Source organism: Cannabis sativa, chromosome 7 (genome assembly GCF_029168945.1).
Source record: "Cannabis sativa cultivar Pink pepper isolate KNU-18-1 chromosome 7, ASM2916894v1, whole genome shotgun sequence".
In the NCBI taxonomy this organism is placed as follows: domain Eukaryota; kingdom Viridiplantae; phylum Streptophyta; class Magnoliopsida; order Rosales; family Cannabaceae; genus Cannabis; species Cannabis sativa.
This window is the reverse complement of record NC_083607.1, coordinates 59,743,859-59,766,507: the sequence shown is the minus strand read 5'-3', so window position 1 is coordinate 59,766,507 and position 22,649 is coordinate 59,743,859. Positions and strand designations below refer to the sequence as shown.

General features: G+C 37.0%; 1 protein-coding gene across 1 annotated transcript; it reads right to left on the bottom strand.

Annotated features, from left to right (window-relative positions):
• Positions 1-10,738: 10,738 nt before the first annotated feature.
• On the bottom strand, positions 10,739-20,684 carry LOC115697890 (uncharacterized). Its single transcript, XM_030625057.2, has 4 exons — positions 19,752-20,684; positions 12,452-12,595; positions 12,141-12,218; positions 10,739-11,914 (listed from the first exon to the last, which is right to left on the bottom strand). The coding sequence occupies exons 1-4, from the start codon at positions 20,076-20,078 to the stop codon at positions 11,672-11,674; spliced, it is 792 nt and encodes a 263-aa protein (XP_030480917.2). The 5' UTR covers positions 20,079-20,684; the 3' UTR covers positions 10,739-11,671.
• Between the last annotated feature and the right edge of the window lie 1,965 nt (positions 20,685-22,649).

Sequence of the window (22,649 nt, the reverse complement as noted above, 5' to 3'; positions counted from 1 at the left end):
CATGGTAGCAAAATATTCCTATTTCACTACTAATTAATACCTAAAAGAAAAGGTAAAAATCATGCATCAATTAGAAGGGTTCAACTAGGTCTTACTTTTCCAAGTAAGATCTAGCTTGCTAAATGTTAAAAATGGCCAAAAATTAACATTCATTCAACATTTCATCACATCTAATTGAACAAAGACAAGATTACTTCATCATTGCAAAGCCAAAACACTAGTCCATACAAGGGTTTTTAACCACCCAAATCTCAAAAAGTTTAGTTCATAACTGAAATTAACAACTCAAAACCAGAAAATGTATTGTTCATGAAGTTAAAGAGAAGCTTAAAGAGAAGAAAATGCCCAAAGTTAAGAAGACCGCCAACAAGAATAAAAAGAAATCACTGCATGAAATTCCTAAGTTTCATTGCCCGGCAGCTGAGACAAAGTATCACGAGAAGGTGGACAATAGGGAATTTTATATGGAGCGTGGATTAGTAGCCGATATTGAGGATATTGATGAGTTGCCCGAATGGGTCAGTGCAACGATTCATAAGCGAGATTGGGGACTTTTTGTCCAACAAAGAGAGCAGGCGGTCATGGAAGTTAGGGTTGACTGACCGGGACCTCTCGCCTAGTGGGTCACAGCTCACAGGGTTTAACGGGACGATGCTAATCCCGATGGGAAAAGTCAGGCTCCCAGTTACCCTGTGCCCGGATACCCCCCAGAGCACATTCAAGTATTGCACCTTCGTGGTGGTAGACTGTCCAACAACCTACAACGCAATCCTAGGCCGACCGGCCCTCGTCGACTTTGGTGCAATTACTTCGATCCGACATCTATGCCTAAAATTCCCTACCCAGGAAGCCAGAGTCGGAACGGTAAGGGGAAATCAGGGAGAGGCCAGGCAATGTTACAATGTGGCCACCCACTTACCTGTACTCATGGTCCGGGGGCCCCCTGAGATAGAGAAGGCTGAAGAGGATGAGTTGGATCCTCGCATAGGGTCCGAAAGGGTCGTGGAACCAATGGAGGACGTCGAAGAAATACCAGTGTGCGACGACGACTCCACCAAAGTACTCCGGATAGGGAAGAGCCTGGATCCGGAGGAAAAAGATAAAATAATAAAAACACTGAAGGGCGCCATCGACATCTTTGCATGGCGCCAAGAAGACATGACCGGCATCAGCCCTCATGTCATCACCCATGTACTCAATGTCAACCCGGACATGCCCCCTGTACAGCAAAAGAGACGCCCGCTCGACTCGGTGAAAGCCGAGGCCTTAGAGAAAGAGGTGGACAAACTTTTGTCCAGTGGCATGATCCGCGACGTATACTATCCGGAATGGCTGGCCAATCCGGTCCTGGTGCCCAAGCCGAACGGGACTTGGCGGGTTTGTATAGATTTCACAGATCTAAACAAAGCCTGCCCAAAGGACTGCTTCCCGCTACCCAGGATTGATCAGATGGTAGACGCCACATCCGGATTTAAGCTGCTGTCTTTCATGGATGCCTATGCTGGGTACAACCAAATAAAAATGCATACGGCAGACCAGGAGTGCACTAGCTTCAGGACCGATAAGGGGGTATACTGCTACCTAGTCATGCCTTTCGGATTGAAAAACGCCGGAGCAACCTATCAAAGAATGGTGAACCGGATGTTTAAAAGCCTCCTGGGACGAAACATGGAGGTATATGTAGACGACATGCTCGTCAAATCCAAAGCATGCAACAGCCATGCAAGCGACTTAGAAGAATGTTTCGAAGTCGTCCGGAGATATGGCATGAAGCTCAACCCGAAAAAATGTACCTTCGGGGTCAAGTCGGGAAAATTCCTGGGCTTCATAGTCAGCCAAAGGGGGATTGAAGCAAACCCGGAGAAAATCCAAGCTCTCCTGGATATGCCATCTCCCAAGAAACATAAGGACGTGCAGAGCTTGACCGGAAAGGTAGCCGCACTGAGCCGCTTTATCTCACGATCAACGGACAAGTGCATACCCTTCTTCAACATACTGAAGAAATGCCAAAAGTTCGAATGGTCAGATGAATGCGAGGAGGCATTCAAAAGGTTAAAAGACCACATGTCCAAACCTCCTATCCTATCAAAACCCGTCCTTGGAGAAGACTTGTTCCTTTACTTGGCCGTCTCCGAGCATGCGGTCAGCGCTGCACTGGTCCGGGAGGAAGAAAAAATTCAGCATCCCGTGTACTATGTTAGTAAGCGCATGGTAGGGGCCGAGACAAGGTACCCGGTCATTGAAAAATTAGTATTCTGCCTCCTGATGGCATCGAGGAAGTTGAGACCATACTTCCAAGCCCATCCGATCAGAATCTTGACCAATCATCCGCTCCGGCAAGTTCTCCAGAAGCCTGAAGCATCCGGAAGACTCCTCAAGTGGGCGATGGAGCTGAGTCAGTTCGACTTACATTACGTGCCCCAAATTTCCATAAAAGGCTAAGCCTTGGCAGACTTCATCACCGAATGCAATGAAGCCGAGGCAACAGCCAATACACCGGACCCACCAATCCCCACTTGGAGAGTATTTGTGGACGGAGCTTCTAATGAGAACGGTTCAGGAGCCGGAGTGGCTATGATATCACCTACTGGATTGCGGCTCCAGGCGGCACTCCGATTCAACTTCACAGCTTCGAATAATGAAGCCGAATATGAGGCCCTGATAGCAGGGCTAAAACTGGCTAAAGCTGTAGGAGCCAAGAGAGTGGAAGTCTACAGTGATTCTCAGCTGGTCGTAAACCAAGTTTCCGGAGAATACCAAACTCGCGGCGAACGGATGGCCGCGTACGTAGCAATAGTCCGAGAACTGCTCCACGAGTTCACGGACTACAAAGTAGAACGAATCCCCCGAGAGAAGAATGCTCATGCGGACTGTCTGGCTAAGTTAGCCTCGGACAGCGAAATCGAAGAGCTGGGGGTAGTACCAGTGGAACGCTTGGCAGAGCCAAGCATCAAAATAAAAGAGACCACACAAACGGTTGGGCAAGAACCCAGCTGGATGGTCCCCATCATAAAGTACATAACCACAGGTGAGTTGCCCCAAGAGAGGGCACTGTCTCGAAAGATTCAGTATCAGGCTCATCGTTATGTAATGATGGATCAAATTCTCTACTGGAGAGGACTCAGCATGCCTTATTTAAGGTGTCTATCGGACCCTGAAGCTAGACAAATCATGCTGGAGGTCCATGAAGGGTTCTGTGGAGATCATACGGGAGGACCCAGCCTCTCAAAGAAAATATTGAGGCAAGGGTACTTCTGGCCAACAATGAAAAAAGATTGTATAGACTATGTCCAAAAGTGTGACTCGTGCCAAAGGTACGCGAACATACCGAGAGCCCCTCCAAATGAGATCACTTTGATGACCAGCCCCTGGCCCTTCGCGGTCTCGGGAATAGATCTCATCGGGTCTCTACCTACGGGAAAAGGAGGGGTAAAGTATGCAATAGTAGCAGTGGACTACTTCACCAAGTGGACAGAGGCTGAGCCTATGAAGACAATAACTGCTAAGAAGGCATTGGACTTTGTTATCAAAAACATAGTGTGTCGATACGGCTTGCCTCACAAAATAGTCTCAGACAATGGAAAGCAATTTGATTGCGAGGAATTTACTGACTTCTGCAACCAACACGGAGTAGTGAAAAGCTTCTCCGCGGTAGCCCGGCCTCAAACAAACGGCCAGACGGAAGCAGTCAATAAAATCCTAAAGGTCACCTTGAAAAAGAAGCTACTGGCCTGTAAAAATAACTGGCCTGAAGAATTGCCAAGGGTATTGTGGGCCTACCGGACGACCCCCAGAACCACAACTGGTCACTTGCCGTTCTCAATGCCGTACGGTTGTGAAGCAATGGTCCCGGTGGAAACATTATTCCCATCCCACAGGAGGACGACTTATGATCCGGCCACCAATCAGGCACTGCTCCAAGAGGCTTTGGATCAAGTCGAAGAACTCCGGGATGAGTCTCAAATACGGATGGCTGCTTATCAAAAGAAGGTGACCAAATATTTTAACTCCAAGGTTAAAAATAGAAAATTCGCTATTGGGGATATGGTCCTAAGAAGGGTTTTTCCAGCCACCCAAGAACCCGGAGTGGGGGTACTTGGACCAAATTGGGAAGGACCATATGAAATCGAGGACGAAATCGGTTCTGGCACTTACAAACTAAAAAGAATGGACGGAACCACCGTCCCAAGAGCCTGGAACGCCGATCACCTCAGAAAATATTACCAGTAGCGAATTAAACTTAGATTTTGTTCAAAGGGTTTGTACCGTCCAAATGTATACCTCCTCTGTATTAAATAAAACTGAGTGCCTTAAAAACAAAGTTTCTATGCCACTCAGGGGGGTACTAGGGTATACCGCACGGACAAACAAAAACAAACTAAGTTAAATATCCTGACCCAAAGGGCAGGTCAAAAAGTATGCACAAAAATAAAAAGCATAAGTGTAAAAACCCTGAGCCAAAGGACAGGTTAAAATATATAAGTGTGACGAATAAAGATCGCATAAAAAATATCCTGGCCCAAAGGGCAGGTCATATACATATAAATGGCCCGGGGACAGGCCTTAAAATATAATTGTCTCCCCTTCAAATGAAAGCTGCCGCCTATATGTAAATTGTTCTAAGGCAGCAGCAAATATGTACAAAAAAAAAAAAGAGTTATAAAAGAAACGGGTAGAATCTGGGTCAATAATACGGCAGCTCAGTCAGCCCGCGGAGGAAGAAGAGGTCCAATCCGTGGCTCAAGCGCAGCATCAAGCTTCTTCTTCTTTTCCCGAAACCTGGCAATCATCTCCTCGGGTTTGGGATAAAAAGTAAGCTTGATACTTTGGTCATTGGTGGCCCAAGCCATATAGACACCATCATCAAAGCGCTTCGGGCACCGGGCGCAGGAAACAGGAGAAAGGAGCTCGGCCCTCTTGGCCTTCCTGGTGGATTGTTCTTTGAAGTCCCTAAGCTCCTTCAACTCCGCAGCTAGAGCGGCCTTGGATTCAATGTCCGATTGGTGAGTCTCTTCCAAAGATCTCACCTTGGCGACCATTTCATCCAAAGCCTCCCTGGCCTCCTGGAGGTCTCCCCTGGCCTTCTCAGCAGCCTCGGTTTGAGCCCTTAGTTCCTCCTGATGCTGGGCCTCCATCCTGTCTCTCCGCTGAGCCTCGTCCCGGATCATGGCCTCCGCCTGAGCCTCCCTCCGTTTGGCCTCCTCTTCCTTGGCCTTGGCCGCTGCCTCCTGGCGCTCGGCAGCCTCCTGGTAGATCTGCCTCTCCGCTGTGAGGTCTTGGAGGACCTTCCTGACGTCATTCATGTCCCCAAAGTCGGACAGAGTGAAGCCATGGTTTATGATGTTCCTGGAGAGGCGGCCAGCCTCAGCAGCAAGCTGAACCGTAACGAAGTATAAGGAAAAATTTCTCAAAGGAAGAAAACAAAATACAAACAACAAAGAGGAAACGCAAAAATTGCAAAGTACTTACCACCGTGAGAGAATGGCTGAGGTCCTGGACCTGGAAGATGGAGTTCAGGGAAGCACAAGTGGCAAACCGCTTGGGCGCGCAACGTGTAAGTTGAGAAGCGAACTCGCCGGTCATCTCCGCGGCAAAGGGAGCCAAGGTAGGCCCTAGGAGGGGACGGAACTAGTCCGTTAAGGGGTCCAGATTAAGGTTCCACGGATCATGGTATTCCGGGTGGTTGATGCTCGCCTCAACCTCAGCTCGCAGAATCCTCCTAAGGGCCTCCACTTCGGCATACCCCCGGGAGTACTCATCCATAGCATAGTTGTGTTTGGCTATGCGAAGCTCCTGCCTCACCTCATCCCCCGGAATCGGGGTAAGCTCGATGTGGGGAGGAGCAGGATTTTCCTCCATCGGGGAGACCCCGCCGTCTAGGCCATGGGTAGGAGTTTCGGCCCTCCGAGGCCTCTTCGGCTCGTCCTGGGCAATCATCTTGCCCTTACGCTTGCGAATCAGAGCCACTTCAGGCTCCTCCTCGTCCTCCTCTGCTACCTCCGGAAGGGCCTGAGGCTCTCCTGCGCCCTCAACGGCTTCCTCCGAGAAGTCCCACCTCTTCCCTTGGCCTTCTCCCGGAAGCCCCTTCTCGTCATCCACTAAGTCAATGGTTTCAGGGGGAGCGCCGGAAGAAACCTTCAAAGAAGGGACCGGGGGAGAGGGGGTGAAAGCCGGAGGAGCCACGGGAGTATGAACCCCGGCAAGCTGTTCCAGGATGGCATCCATGGAGGTACCTGTTCCAAAAAATAAGCAAGTGTTAGAAGTTCGTGAGGGACCGCTTATAAAAGATACAGCAAATAAGCTACTCCTACCCGAACTTCCTAATTCGGCCCTAGCAAAGTCCTGTACTTTAATGCTGGCAGCGTCATCTCCAAGATAACTGTCCGAGGGCTGAAACCAGCTGGACGCTATGTAAGCTGATGGACCTAAGGGAATAGGTTCCGGAGGGCCGGAGCCCATCCGGGACCGACCTAGGTAATCTCCTAAGTTCGTAAAATAAAATTCCTTCAAACGTTCCCCCCACCGGGTCAACGGCATCTTAAATCTACGAAGACGCTCGTCGAACCCTACGGGCCTATGACTGGTATATTCATCAACGGAAGGAACATAGCGAATTATCAAGGGAGACTTACCGCCGGCACCGGAAGTGCTAGCACCGGGAGCACCCGAGTTTGGTTCGGGGGCTGAAGGCTGAGGCCGGGAAGTCTGCTTCTCGGAAGAGTCTTCAAGACGAAGGGGCCTCCTGGCGGGACGATCCCCAATCTCTTCTTGAAGTATCTTGTCAAAAAATTTAGCTTCGGACTTCCCGCCAATGGCTTGGCTCCTTCGCACCACCGGACTCCCCACGCGAAGCCCTCTACCAGAGGCAGCCTGGGCCTTAGAGTACGCTTTCTCCTGGGCCTTCCGGTAGAGATAATCTTGGTACTTCTTCTCTGCCGTGGCAATGAGCTCGTCCCGGAAGGCCTTCTCCGCAACAGGCGCCCTCACATTGGGGCAAATGACCCGTGAGAGGTTGGAGTCATCCACGGATTGATGAGAAAGGATAAGTTTGGCCTTTCTGCAATTCTCCGTGGTAACCAGGCCCCCGACATCAAGATCTAAGCGTGGTCGTAGGAGGCGAAGGCTTGGGCCCTTCGAAGGAAAACCTGAGTGGGAAGCGTCCGCTGGTAAGGTGGGATCCGCACCCACTCCGTGAGAAGCTCCGGGTGGTCCACGGCCCTGAACCCGGAAGAAAAGAAAAAGCGGTGGCGGTACTCCTTAACATGAGTCTGCCTATTATACGGAACCACCCCCTCGTTAGCAGGGTGGATCCGGAACCCATAAAAACCATCCTTAAGTTTGTCCCCTTTCTTGGGGACGGATACAAGTTCATAAAAATATAAAATTTCCGCCGGCCGGGAGACCCCCAGCCACGGGCGGTGTAAAAAATAAATAAGCCTGAGAGCAGGCGGTAAGCTTGAGGAATAAGTTGGTATGGCGCAAGGCCGACAAATACAAGAAAATTAACAAAGTAATCTTGGAGCGGGAGCATGGCACCGGTCATCAAATGGGTCTGGCTCCAAGCCCCGAAGCCGTCATAGTTATGATTAGGCGTCTCCGAGTCACGAGGAGGCCGGTGGAAGGTCCCTGAGGTAGAGGGTTTGATCCCAGCCACATTAATAATGTTCTCCAGCTGGTGGGGACAAGTCAGGGTCGATCAAAGCTCGGCCGCTTCCCAACCAGTTGCACGGGACTTATACCCCTCCTGGGCAACGGGTCCCAGAGAAACCTCCTCCAGCGTGGCCATACCTTTCCCTTTCTTCTTCGAAGATTTTGAGCCGTGGCGTACATTTTGTGTTCCGAGAAAAACAAAAAGGGAAAAAGAAAAGTCCAAGATAGTTAGGTCCCATACCAAACCCTAAATCAAGAAAAAGGGAGTGGGGGTCCCCTAACCGCTGGAAAGAGGCCCCCTCCGGACACGTGTCACATGAGAAACTCTGGAGAGAATCCCTGAACAAGTGTCGGGTGCAGTGAGATCGCAGAAAGTGGTTTTGTAAAAAGAAAAAGAAAAGAGAAAAGCCTTCCTATGCCCTAAGCAACTGTTAAACGAAGAACTTAAACACTCACACACCCAGAAGCCTCTAAGTACGAACCCAGAAAACGAACGAAGTAAATATAAGCATGTTATTATCTAAGGATGCAAGAAACTTACAGTAGATCGTTGAACTGGGGGTACTGAATGTGGTTGAGTGAAAGTTGAGAAGAACTGGCGAAGTCAAACGCTGGAAGACTGAAAGAAGTGTTTAAGTATTAAAGCAGTTCGTGCTACTTTGAGGAATTTTCTCTCTGGGAAATTCGAGCAGAAATGGCAAGGAATGGAAAGTAACCGAAATGAAGGAAAGGTGGTGGCTTTTATAGGCAAAAACGCATGAGGAACAGGCGTCATCACCTACCAATCGCACGGTGGGGGAGACGCACGATTCGAATTCCTGAAAATCAACGGATCAGATCAATCTACCATTAAGGCGGTGGAAACGTTTGAGTATCCGTCTGACACCATTAATGCGCCGCATCAATCATGGGGCGTGAAACGAATCGACCTCTCCAAAAGTGAATCGCTACATTTAATGCCATTATCAGACGCACCTCCACGCGCCCCAAGATCGTATCAGAAGACCGAGGAGGCGGCTGGAGACATTCCTGCAAAAAGCAAATCGCTGCATTAAATGACATCATTTAATTTTCCCCCACGCGCTCGAAGCTTGAGCTAGGGAAACGAGGAGTCAACCGGAGACACTTGAACAAGCCTTGGTTTATTTTTACTAAGTAAACAAGGCTTGGGGGGTAAATGTTGCTCCGTACCCGCCCAAACTACGTGGACCAGTCGAGAGGGGACACGTGGGTCAGATAACTTGTAAACATTTAATAAGTCTTTGTGCGCCACAAGGAAGCGCTGTTAGCATGGGTCCCGGAGGAGGCACCCGGAGTACAAGGTACTCCAGGAAGCTAGTATAGCGTGAAGGCTCTCCGGGATATGTCAGGTCTCTCCCGAGCAATCAAGTCGCATTTAATGCTGCATGGGAGGAAGCGTGTTGGGACTGTAACACGCAATAAAGTCTGACGGCACAACCCCCAAATAGCAGCGCTACAGTAATGATCATTTAAGTCTAGCGACGGCTACTCTGCGAAGAGTCATGTCAATCACAAGGCAAAAATGACATTCTTCATAAAAGCCCTACAGCACCTAGGGATTTGACCATGCATCACCCATGGTATATTCATCGGAAATGCCCAACTTTATGGATACTTACAGATACATGTGTAAGAACAATTCTAGGGATTACCCCACCAAAACACTATAAATACCCCCTCAAAGCTCATTTAATGGGGTCGAGAATCTTGGTTTGCAAAAGAGCAAGAAGAGAAAATACTCACCAAGAACATTCTCTGTATTTGAGAGAAAGACATTCTCTCAAGTGTAGAATCTGTATTAAATACATCCATTAATAACAGAGGCTCGTGGACTAAGGCTCATTAACGCCCCAACCACGTAAAAAATCTTCATCTCACTTTCTTACAGCTCTTTATTATAATCATATTTTAATAGTTGCCGAAAACCTCGGTCAACAAAGGATAATTTTCACTATAATTTTTTTTTTTTTTTACTTTTAGTTATAACGAAACTTGTGAATAAAAGTAAAAAAGATCATTAATTATAAGAGTAATTTGCGGCATAACCCTTATAAGTGTCTAGTTTATTGCAACTAACTCCCAATTCTAAAATTTTAGTGGTAAAACCCCTAAAACCCGTATTCTGTTAGCAGTTTAACATTTTCATCTATTTTTGGGTGTTAAGTGCCATGTTGGAATGTCCACGTGTACACAGTGTACACATGACACAATTTAATTAGTCCACATAAATAATTATTTAAAAAAATAAAAAAATTTGAAATTAGGAAAAAAAAAATAAATTTTGAAATAAATAAAATATAAAACTTAATTAAATTAAAAACTGAAAAACTAAAACCCTAATTTTGAAACCTAAAAACTAGGAACCCTAATTCCCTCTCAGCCATTCCCTTTCAGTCGCATCTCCCACTTTCTCCCTCTGTTCATTCTCGCATAGCCACAACCCATCCATTCTTCGACCACCCCCAGGCCAAACCACCATCTGAATAGTCCCCATGACTAAAAGAACCCAACTCGATTCCTTTATCTCTCTCATTTTTCTTTCTTTCTTTCTCTCTCTGCGTTTAGCTCGGCCCAACGTCGGAGGGTTGTCTCCGTCCATCCACGGCCAAAATGGAAGCACGAATGGCTTCCCGAGCCGTTCGATGACTGAAGAAGCCCTAGGTGGAGAAGGAGGTCATTTTTCAGATTTTCGCCAAGTTTTCTGGTAAGAGAAGGAGAGGTGGATGCATTGCGCGAGAAGGCTTCAGATCTGGGGTTGGATGAACGTGAAAGTGTTTTCAGATCTGGGGTTCTCAGATTTAGTTTATTTTTTTTGTTTGTTTTGCTTCTTTTTGTGTGTATTTGTGATTTAGATATAAAAAATAGGGTACGGTAGTGGCGTTGGTGATTAGTGGTGGTTTTGGTGGTAGTTGTGGATAGTACGGTGGTTGGTAGGAAGTGATGGTTTCGGTGGATTGGTGATGGTGGATGTCGATCATGTGAAGAAGATGAAGAACAAGAAAAATAAAAATAATGAAGAAAAAAATTTTGTCGGAATGAAAAAATTTATTTTACTTTTAATTTTTAAAATATTTTTCTTTATTTTAAATATTATTTTAATTTTAAATATTCATTTACATGAGCCAATTAAATTGTGCCACGTGTATACTGTGTACAAGCGTGGATATTCCAACATGACACTTAACACCCAAAAATAGATGAAAATATTAAATTGCTAACAGAACATGAGTTTTGGCGGTTTTATCACTAAAATTTTAGAATTAGAGGTTAGTTACAATAAACTAATAGTACTTATGGAAGTTATGTCGCAAATTACTCTAATTATAAATCATCATTCTTATGTTATGTTATGACTAAAAAATTTGTGACTAAAGATATTAGTCACAAATATCACAATTTGCTGTGACTAAATGTATTTTTAGTCACAATACTTGTTGTGACTAAAACTAAATTAATATACTTATATCTAAAAATATTATCTTTTACTCACAAATAATTTTTTGTTGTGACTAAAAGTCTAAAAATTATATTAGTCACAAAAAATTTAATTATGTTGTGACTAAAATGTTGTCACTAAATTTACGTAAGCATTTAAACAGAATTATATGAAAAAACTGACCTAATAGAATGACTAAATTTCTATAAATATAAGAGTTTCTGAGTAATTTTTAACAAGTCGTATATTTTAAGGGACATGATCAAATGTGTTGAAAGTTCATCAGGGGATAAAATCACTAACTGTACGAGGTTTGGTTTTTTCTTTCCCAATTTTCTTACATTTGTGAGAATGAGAGATTTTATAACTTGAGACCATTTCTTTACGAGAAGAGTGTGTAAAATTAATAGGGTATGTCTATGACTACTTTTTCGCTCAATTTAGCTTTCTACAATTCAATACTATATACGTTACAATAATAAATTTAAATAGCGTATCAATTTCGAGGGTGTAATAAAATGATCGAGTGTCTGTCTAGCATTACTCTTCTAGAAATACAAATCTTCAAATCGCGAACCAATTGGACTTTAACCTCTTTTGATGTTCCTTGTTGATGTCCACCAAAAGCATCTTCACAACCATTTGAAAGTCCTGGAAATTTGTAATGATTTCATAGATACCAATTTCTTCCATGCTTTCTCTAAAGACTGGTTCTACACTAAAATTGGCTCTTAATTCAATAAAATCCTTCCAATATTCTTGTGCTTCCTCTATTTTGAAGGGCTCTAAAGCCATGCAGATAATAGCCTGCATGTCACATCCACATTTATTTAAAAATATATCATATTATAATAAGAGTCGATTGTACTTATTAATCATGTTATTATAAAGATGTTATTAAGTCAGGTTAGACTTGCATTTAGGGCCCAAAAAAACCCTAAAAGAATAATTTAATTTCTTCAAAAAAGTGTACAAGTTGTTTTGGTACGTACATATATCTTTAATAATAAGGCTAAATTAATTGGTGTTGTACCTGATATAGTGGAGGACGTGGATCAGAAATATTTTGTTTAGTTAAGCATTTCTTTCTTTTTGCCATCATATAGTTACCCTAAAAGTACATCATAATTAATCAGTCAAAATGTATAATTAATCAAACAAAAATATAAAAGTTTAAGTAACTTTTTATTTTCTTACCATAATGTTTAAGAAAAAGCCATATTTTATGTAATTTTTACTTGTATTTTTGGAGTACATATATATATATATATTAATATTATTGAGTCACTATCTAGCTAGTACAAGAGAAGTTAATATAATGAGTATTGTATGTCTATATGATACCTTGTAAATGAGCATTTCTACGAGTAACATCTCGATCTCATAAGCCTCAAGAGGCTTTATTTCTTGTATATGATCCAATTTTTTCTTAAGAAGCTGCACTGCTTTCTCTTCATTTCCACTCATTTCAAATTTTGCAACAACCCTCTTTTCACACACAAACAACAACAATATTGTAATATATATATATATATATATAGAACACTTCTTAACGGGTAATACCCATTGATGGGAACTAAAAAAATTAATTAGGTAACAATCTAATAACTTTTTATGGCAAGTTTCTAACAATTATTTTTTTTAAAAAAACTATATTTATTTTTTATAAAATTAAAAATAATAATTACAATTAATATTTTAAAAAAAAGAATAATTATCTTTTTTACCCCTTGTACTTATGACACTATACTATTATGCCCCTTAATCTATTCAGCTTGTTACAAATAGTCCTTGTATAATTTTATATGCATACATTTAGTCCTTCTGTCTATTTTGTTTAAAAATACCGTTTGTATTGATGATGTGGTATTATAACAAAGGATAGAGTAGTAATTTCATCTCTTTTTAGAGGGAAAATTGACTATGAGGTGGCATAATAACTGACAATGAAAGATGATTAAAAAATGATTTCATAACCTTTTAAAAAAATTTAATAAAAATAATTTTATTAAAATAATTCCAATCGTTTTTTAGCAGTTCAAATTAGAAAAAGGTGTAAAATTAGGATTCTACAGTATTTGAAGAGATGGATATCACTAGAAAGAACATGGGATTTTTGGAAAATTAAGGTAATGATATTCTATTTTTTGGGATTTTATTTTTCATTTTTTTTTCCTGTGATTGTAATTTTTATGACTTGTAATTTATTTTCCTAATGGTATATAATTTTTCAACTACTATCTATGTATAATGCCACATTATTAATTTAACAGTCAACTTTAGTCAATTTTAACAGAATTAGATAGAAGGATTATACTATTCCAATTGATATATTTTAGGGGGTATTTTTAACTACACTTATAAATTAAGGGGCATCATAGTATAGTGTCATAAGTACAGGGACTAAAAAAGCTAATTATTCTAAAAAAAATTATAAATTATTTTTAAAAATTAATTAAAATTACTACTTTATTATTTTATGAAATTGTGAGTTTATTAATAATTTATTATTGTAAAATTAAAAATCATTTACATGTATATTAATGTGTTTTTTTATTAGGAGAATAAGAGCTTAATTGTAGAATCCAATTATCTTAATATTATTCATACTCTTAAAAATAAAACGCTACAATACTTCTTAGTTCTTACTTAGACTATCATTATTAGAGAAATATTATTATCATCCAATGATTTTTTTGATATTACCATGCATCATTGTCCTAGAATAACTAATGAGGTGTTGTTCATTATTTATATTTTAGGATTGGAAAATGATAATCTTGTCTAGGGGTCAAATATAATTTTTTGTGCTGAAATTCTTGTGTTGGCAATTGCCATTATTCAATAATGTTTATGACACTTTTTTCTTCCTTCATTTTTTTTGTTAAAATTTTCTTCATTGGTTTTGTTCTTATAGATTTGGTGAGCTCAAGTATTTTAAAAAAAATAAAAACATATAAATAATTATTAATTATTATAAAATTAAAGATAAAAAAAATCTTATACATTTTATATGTATTACAGTTTAAAGCTTAAAATTATTATTTTTTTTTTTGTTTTCAGTAATGCAATTTAGAATTCTAGTTTGAAGAAATTTTATAAAAAGATAAATTCACACTTTTTTTCTTTTTAATCTTTAAAATGATTTTTATTAAAAAAATAATTTGTTAGTTTTTTTTTTTTAGTTTTTAGTTTTTAAATAACAATTCCATTTATAAATTTTTTAATTCTATTAATAGTTTTATCTATTTTAGGAATATAGAGAATAACAAAATAAGAAATATTAATTTTTCAATATTTAATTAATGATTATAAATATCAACCATTATATATTTGATCCAATGGTGAAGAATAAAATACCCATACATGGGTAATACCCATTAAGAACATACCTATATATAAATATGGGTGACTATTCAATGGTTACATTTTTATTGTGACCATATGGTTACATTTTTTTTGGACCTGCAATAGCAGGTTACCAATAGGTAAAAATTCCATTTTTAGAATTAATTAATTATAATTAACTATTTTTTAAGTAATTAAATAAATATTTAACAAAAGCCTATTTTAGCAATTAAAATTTATAAATAATTTTTTTATTTATATATAATTCCCTTGATTTAATTATTTTAACAATTAACCTATTTAATTATAATATTTATTATTTACACTCTTTTTTTTTTCAAAAATTTTAATTTATTGGAACAGGAAAGCCCTGAAGCCTTGGTCACCTCAATTTCCATCCTCCCATTATCCCATACTCTTGTTTCTCCCCAACCCTGACTATCCCACCCAGATTCTAAAATAATAACTGGAGGCGCAGGGGTTTGATGGGTTCGAGAGCAAGATTGAGGGAATGAAAGAGTAAGGAACGTTGAACATAATGTGAAAAGAAGTACAATATTGATGATGTACAATGTTGACATCTCTATATAATAAATGTAATCATTTTATGTTTTCAAAAAAAAAAAAAAACTGTAATTATTTTAAATTAAAATATTATAAGTATAATGCAATTTTAATTATGAAATTATATGTGTATAATTTTAAATTATTAAGAGTTTTGTTGTAAAAATTAAAATAATTTAAGTGCAAAAAAATAAATTGCTAAAAGATCCTTATTTAATAATAAATTGCAACAAATTAATTAATAATTATACTTAATTTAATTTTAAAATATAATTAATTTTAATTAAAGTTTTAAAAGGAAATAAATTAACAGGTTAATATCAGGTTACATGTTATTTTTATTTTTTTTTTATTTAATTTCCAAATTAATCACAACCATTTAATACTGATCCAATGGCTAAAAAAAATGTAACCATGATGGTTACAATAAAAATGTAACCATTAGAACCTCTTCCATATAAATATATATATATATATATATATATATATATTTATGAGTGACTATTCAATGGTTACATTTTTATTGTAACCATATGGTTATATTTTTTTTTTTTGACCTATAATAGAAGGTTACCAATAGGTAAAAATTCTATTTTTAGAATTAATTAATTATAATAAATTATTTTCTAGTAATTAAATAAATATTAAAGAAGACCCTTTTTAGCAATTAAAATTTATAAATAATTTTTTTATTTATATATAAATCTCTTAGCTTAATTATTTTAACAATTAAGATATTTAATTATAATATTTGCAATTTTTTTTTACAAAAATTAAAATTATTTTTATATAAATTAAAATTTTGTCCTTATAATAAAGTTTTTTACAAGAACACACCTTGCTTCTTTTTTGCAGGATGTGTCCTTATAAATTAAAAAACATGATGATATTATATGGACACTTAATTAAAACCTAATTAATCTTTAAAATCTTGATTTTTATTTTTTTAATTATAAATTCTAATTAACTAAAGTCTTACTCGCAATTATCCTCTTTCATTCACTCTCCCACACTTACATCGAAAATGATTGACAACGAAAACATTGAACCTATAGCAAATTTGTCCGAAGATGAAGATAATTTTTTTTCATTTCATGAGTTTTGTGAAAAAGAAATGTGAAGAAGATCAGGGGCCCCCCACACTCAAAATATGTTATATATTCTTTCATATATTTTTTTATATATATATGTGAGTCTTTTTATTACTTGTTTGTGGCATGACCCCTCCAATCAAACTAAAACTAAAAAAAATGTTAGAGAACAAGAAAAATAATTTATATATACATATTGTGTTCATTTGGTCAATATAATACATTTTAACAATATTAATAATATTAAAGTGCTCAGTTTTATTTTTCATTTTGCAAACCATTTATTCTTCCATTTAATATTAAATTTTAATAAGTATATAATATAAGTAGTTAGCAAAACCACAGCCTACAACATAATTTATTAATAAAAAGATAAAAATTAAAAAGTTAAAAGATCAACACAACTGTCTTATAAAGAATTAGATATCATCTTAACTTTTTTTTTCTTTCTTATTTCAAACCAAATAATAACGACCACTATTTTTGTAACTAGCGTGATCATGTTAAGCTTTATTTTATATGCAAGAGAGGCATTCAATATTTTAATCTTAATTATCAATTTAAATGTATTTGAATATTTATCACTTAAATTTTGATATGGTTTGGCCCCCCCAAACATTCCCTCCTGGCTCTGCCTCTGAAAAAAATGTCTCTAACATGAGTAACAGTGGAATTGAGCATGACACTGAAGATGTTAGCCATGAATGGATTGATCCTGATGTAGCTGTTTGGAATGATTTTTTAAATTTTTTGCAGATTGATAAAAATTTAGAAGACTATATAAGTCCATCCACACCTGTAGATTAGGATGTGTTAGACAAATTTCTCCCCTTTTATGGACAACTTTAAGCAACCAATTATTTTAGCATTGCATTTGGGAGACAAACCTTTTGGGTAGCTGAGACAAGGAATATTGAAACTTTAACCTTTTTGCCTTGTACATAATGAAATATCATTCAGCCTTGAGCCCGAATCTTTATTCAAAATTACATTAAAAGGCACTCATCAATGGAAACTAGTTCTAGAAAGAAAGTGCTAGCAGCAACAATAACATTTAAAATTGACTCCCATTCCTATGGCACTTTATCTTGCAATTATAAATTTTACCCATGCTGGATCGATAAAAAAAACATACTTTTCAAGCACACATAATTGACGATGAAACAAATCTAAATAAGAATAAGATAGCAAATTTAGTCAGAACCCAGATGAAGTACAATATTGACAATACAAGAGATGATATTATTAAGATACATTGAAATACAAGAAGTATAATAAAGTGTAATCATTTTAAATTAATATTATAAGTATAATAAAATTTTAATTATGAAATTATATGTGTATAATTTTAAATTATTAAGAGTTTTGTTATAAAAATTAAAATAATTTAAGTGTAAGAAAAATAAATTGCTAAAAGATCCTTATTTAATAATAAATTGTAAAAATTAATTAATAATTATACTTAATATAATTTTAAAATATAATTAATCTTAATTAAAGTTTAAAAAGGAAATAAATTAACAGGTTAATATCAGGTTACATGTCATTTTTTATTTTTTTTATTTAATTTCCAAATTAATTACAACCATTTAATAGTGATCCAATGGCTAAAAAAAATATAACAATAATGGTTACAATAAAAATGTAACCATTGGAACCTCCTCCATATATTTATATATATATATATATATATATAATAATAATAATAGAGACACAATTGAAGCTCAAGTAATGTTCCCTTCAAGTTCATGTAGCCATTCAAAATCATCTCTCATTTTTTTGTTTTGAAAGATTTTATAGCTCACAATTACATATTTACAGTGATAATATATTGTTACACATTTAATAAATTACAAAAATAAAAGTAAAATCACAAAAATACGTTCTCTAATTACTTTTATTTTTTAATTTTAAAAAACAAAAAACAAGATTGTGCTTTGTATTTTTTTTTTTTAATTTTTCATTTAATTTAAGTAAGGAATGAGAAACAAAGGTGAGAGAAAATGGGTCGAGGGTCTAGGTTTGGATTCAGGGCTGGGGAACGAGGGTCGAGTGCTGGGGCCAGGGTTTGAGTTTGAGTTGGGGGCCTGCGCCGGGACTGGGGTCCAACGACTATGTTCGAGGCTGAGCCCAGGGTACGAGTCTGAGTACAGTTCTATGGGTTGGGCTCGAGTTCGGGCTAGGTTCGAGTGCAGGGGCCAAGTCTAGAGGCCTGGTTCGGATCAGGCGATGGCGAGGGTCGACGTCTGAGGTCCGAGCCAGAACCTGGGAGCCAAGGTCCAGGGTGAGGGTTTGGGTTCGGGTTTAGAACCTAGGTCCCAGGGAATCCGGGTCCCAGGTCCCAAGACATTTGGGTTCGGGTCCTGGGTCCCAAGGGGTCTAGGTCTCGGGCCCCAGGGGGTCAGAGTCTCAAGTCCCAGGGCGTCCGTGTCTGGAAAAAAATTAGGCGGGTCGGAGCGAATCTAATCCAAGATCTAATAAGTATCCGAATGTTTCCGATTAGAAGTGATCTGTTAGATCGGAACTCCAACTCGATCCAACTAAATGAATTTTTCGACATGCCTAATTTAAATGAGATTAAGAAAATTTGTTATAAATGATTTTCAAAACTTCATAGTCTAGTTAGAAAAAACATGTTTGATTAAATAAGAAAAATTTACATCTCCACACATTTATAGATATCAATTACTTATTTGTGCATATAAATTTTAATATTAAACAACATAAATCAAAGTGATCATAAGCATAACCTAATAATTTTACACCTCTCTTCACAGAGAATGTCCCAAATTAGAATCCCCTTTTCTTAGTGTCAAAAAAAAAATATACATAACAAATATCTATAATTTATTATCTATTAAATTATTTTAGTTGAAACACAATTTAATTTTGTATGAATTTAATTTAAAATCTATATCCTTGTTTAAACTTTTTTTATTTCTAAAAGAGATACTAAATAAAGAAAGTGGAGGTGCTAATAGAACAATTTTTTTTTTTTTTTTCCATCTATGTAAAATAGAGTTTTTAGAAGATAGTACAAACTGAGTGAAGAGACATACGAAGGTTATATGGGCTAATTCAGCCAGAGGACAAAAAGCCCAACGAAGCCCATGACTTTAATTTAAAAGTTTTAAATGAAACTCTCAACACAAATTCTCATTTTTTTTTTTTATTTTTACTGTGGGACGAAATTTCTTTCAATAATAATGTATTTTTTTTTTCAAAAATATTGTGTACCGTGTTAAGTTTTCACTGTTCTACGGTTATTATTTAGTTGCTCAATTTTTGTTTTCAATTGTTCTATTTTTTTGTTTTATAAAAAAAACAGTATTTTTGCAAAAAATTCTATATGACAATAAAATTGTAAATATTTACCCAAAATCCGGTATATTTATATAAAAATATCAATTTTCTATGGGGTCATATTCTCAATTATTGGGTTGAATCACCTAATGATGGGAAATAAAACTTTAATATTTATCAATAGGGACAAAAAAATTAAAAAAAAAAATAGTTTTTATAATGACCCCATATAAAATCTAGTCAAAACAAATAAAAAAAAAATTACTAGCTAGGATTAGTTAGTAGGTACAAATAGTTAATCGTAAAAGATAAAGAGATATTGTTAATTATAAACTAACCTGAATACTTGGAAAATCAAGTTGATCATGATTATTATTTAAGAATAATAAATTTTGCAATGTATTCTCAGCTCCATCCAAGTTTTGAGCATCGGTTCGAGCTTCTTGATAATCTTTTAATCTCCCCAAAGCCATTTCTCCCCCATGCAGAGCGGCTAGGGTTATCGACCTCTTACATACTCTAGGCATCCTTTCTTTCCACCAACCGCCGCTGTGCAAGTAAGCGAACGCTAGGTATGTACCGCCGAGGATGGCCATAGGTCTTGCAACCACTCGATAGTTCGATGTGGTTGTGAAAAAATCATAAAAATTAGGGTAAGTGGCCATGTGCTAACTTTTTCTTTTGCCTTATTTTTATCTGAACTTATAATTTGATCAACATTAGATTAAATGTGTTTGAGAGGAGAGGATTTTGTGTTATGTTGGTGTTTTTTTTTGATCTCTTAAAAAAGTATTGATGAAGAAACTAAATACACTATATATATATATTTATACATAAATCTCTTGTTATCCTTGCCCTGGAGAGAAGGAAAGGAATCTATATACTAAGCTTATTAATCAATATAAACTTGAATGAAACGTAAATAAATTATTCTGATTTTAAAACCTTGTAAAATGAGGTAAAGGAAGAGGAGATATAGAATCTTTTGCATTAATTAAGTCTATGTAATATTTATTATTAATATTGGCAACTAGGCATGCATTATGCTTGACCTTATTAAAATCTACTTGTTAGCAACTATGTTTAGAAGGAACTAAACTCATGTTTAGTTGTGAATAAGAGAATATTGAGAGTTCATAGCAGTTTTTCATCCTGTTTTGGTGAGAGAGCTTCTTTAACAGATTTCGGTTGGGTGGGTATCCGATTCAATTTGACACTACAAAAACCTGTTACTTTTAGTGACAACTTTTTAGTCACAATATAAATTTTTTGTGACTAAATGTGACTTTTAGTCGCAACAAAAATTATTTGTGACTAAAAGATAGTATTTAGTTACAAGTTGTCACTAATTTAGTTTTAATCACAACAAATATTGTGACTAAAAACAAATTTAGTCACAACAAATTGTAATTTTTATGACTAATACCTTTAGTCACGAATATTTTAGTCACAACATAAGAATGATAATTTATATTTAGTCACAATTTTTGTTGTGACTAAAAGTAAAATTGTTTGTAGTGTGATATTTTTCTTCTAATCTAATTTTTTAGAAATCTGCAGCTTCCTAACTCAAGATATACACTTTACACAAAGGCTCAAAATAGGTTATATTAAAAATTAATCATGCGTCCACAATTTAGTTTGATAATTATTACAAATGTAGTCCAACAAAGACTCGGACCAATCCAATTAGTAGCATCAGTAATCAAACCCTAGCAAACCAAACCTACTCAATATATTCAAGAGGATTTCATTCTCTTTTTGCATGCACACTCAAAAAACTAAAGAGAACCCTAGAATTTCAAACAACAAAATCACAAAACACACACAATCACAATCAAAGAAAGTAAAAGAGATTAGGGTTAGGAGATGCAGACAGATCAAGTAAAAATTAACACAAAAGCTAATCTCGGAGTTCATCTTAAAGATGGGCTACGTCTCCGTCAAGCTCACCTTAGAGTAAACTTTAGTTTCCACTATCAGAACAACATGTATTACATATTTTCTTTTAGATTTCAAACCACATATCTTTGTTTTCTTTTCTTTGATTTTATCTTTGAATTAACATTAACTCTCTCTCTCTCTCTCTCTCTCTCTCTCTCTCTCTCTCTCTCTCTCTCTCTTGTTTATCTCACTATTACAATGGAGCTCAAAGGAGCCTTCTCTCCGTTTTCTCTCTCTAAACTCAACTGACAGAGAAGATAAAATGCTTTAGGTAAAAACTTCAGCTTGAACTGGGTTCTTATAGATTCTAGTGCTTGATAAGAATCGATAGAGTCTTGGATCACTGAGCTAGCAAAAATTATTCGTTTCTATTTTTTGTTGAGAGTTAGTTAGGACAAGCCTTCATGCTACCTTGTAATTTCTTTCTATTGTAACTACGGTAATGAACTTTAGCTTATAAGGGGATTTATTCTTGCAAATTCCACCTAAATTCTCTTATGAGCGATGTTAGTGAAGTTACTTTGATGGTCTTAGCTTGATGACCACTAGGGACAACTTCCTTTGTCTATCCCAAGAAAGTTCATACAATGTTTGAACTTAGCTACGGTTACCACTTTAGTTCCTATGTCAGTGGAAACCTTCACTGTGACTTTCCATGTCGCTTTGTGCCTAGTAAAGTAGTATTTGATTTCAATATGCTTGGTTCTATCATGAATATCGAGATTCTTGTAGAGATGAATACAACTTTGACTGTTTGAGTAGATACTAGAAATTCCTTTAAATAGACTTAGTTCTTTCATGATTCATTTAATCCAAATAGCTTCCTTAATAGCCTCTGTAGATGAGATATATTTTGCTTCTGTAGTAGATTGAGTAATCATTAGTTGCAACTGAACCCTTCATCTAGCACAACTTCCCCCTATTAGAAAATAATAGGCAGATGTAGACTTTCTAGCGTCCCTTGCATAGTCTGAATCACAAAATCCTTATACCAGAGTTGGGTTTTGAAACTGTTTACACACTAGGCCAATATTTGAAGTTCCTATAGAAGGTACCTAAAGATCCATTGTATAGCAAACCAATGTAACTTTCCATGATTAGACATATACTTTTTAAGAACACTTATTGCATAAGCTATTTCACGTCTAGTACTTACCATTAAGTACATTATAGATCTTATTTTATTAGAGTAAGGTACCTTTATCATTTTCTCTTTCTCTTTTTCCGTTTTACGACACTCTTCCTGAGATATCTTTGTATTAACTTATAATAGGCTGACTAGTATTTTTAGA

Bases quoted from the DNA above. Each gene is read 5' to 3' on its own strand.
- LOC115697890 (XM_030625057.2), bottom strand. From the start codon at position 20,078: ATGGCCACTTACCCTAATTTTTATGATTTTTTCACAACCACATCGAAC. The intron at 12,596-19,751 runs GTTAGTTTATAA...GTGTGTGAAAAG, and splicing joins TTGATTTTCCAAGTATTCAG to AGGGTTGTTGCAAAATTTGA. The intron at 11,915-12,140 runs GTACAACACCAA...TGTGACATGCAG, and splicing joins CACGTCCTCCACTATATCAG to GCTATTATCTGCATGGCTTT.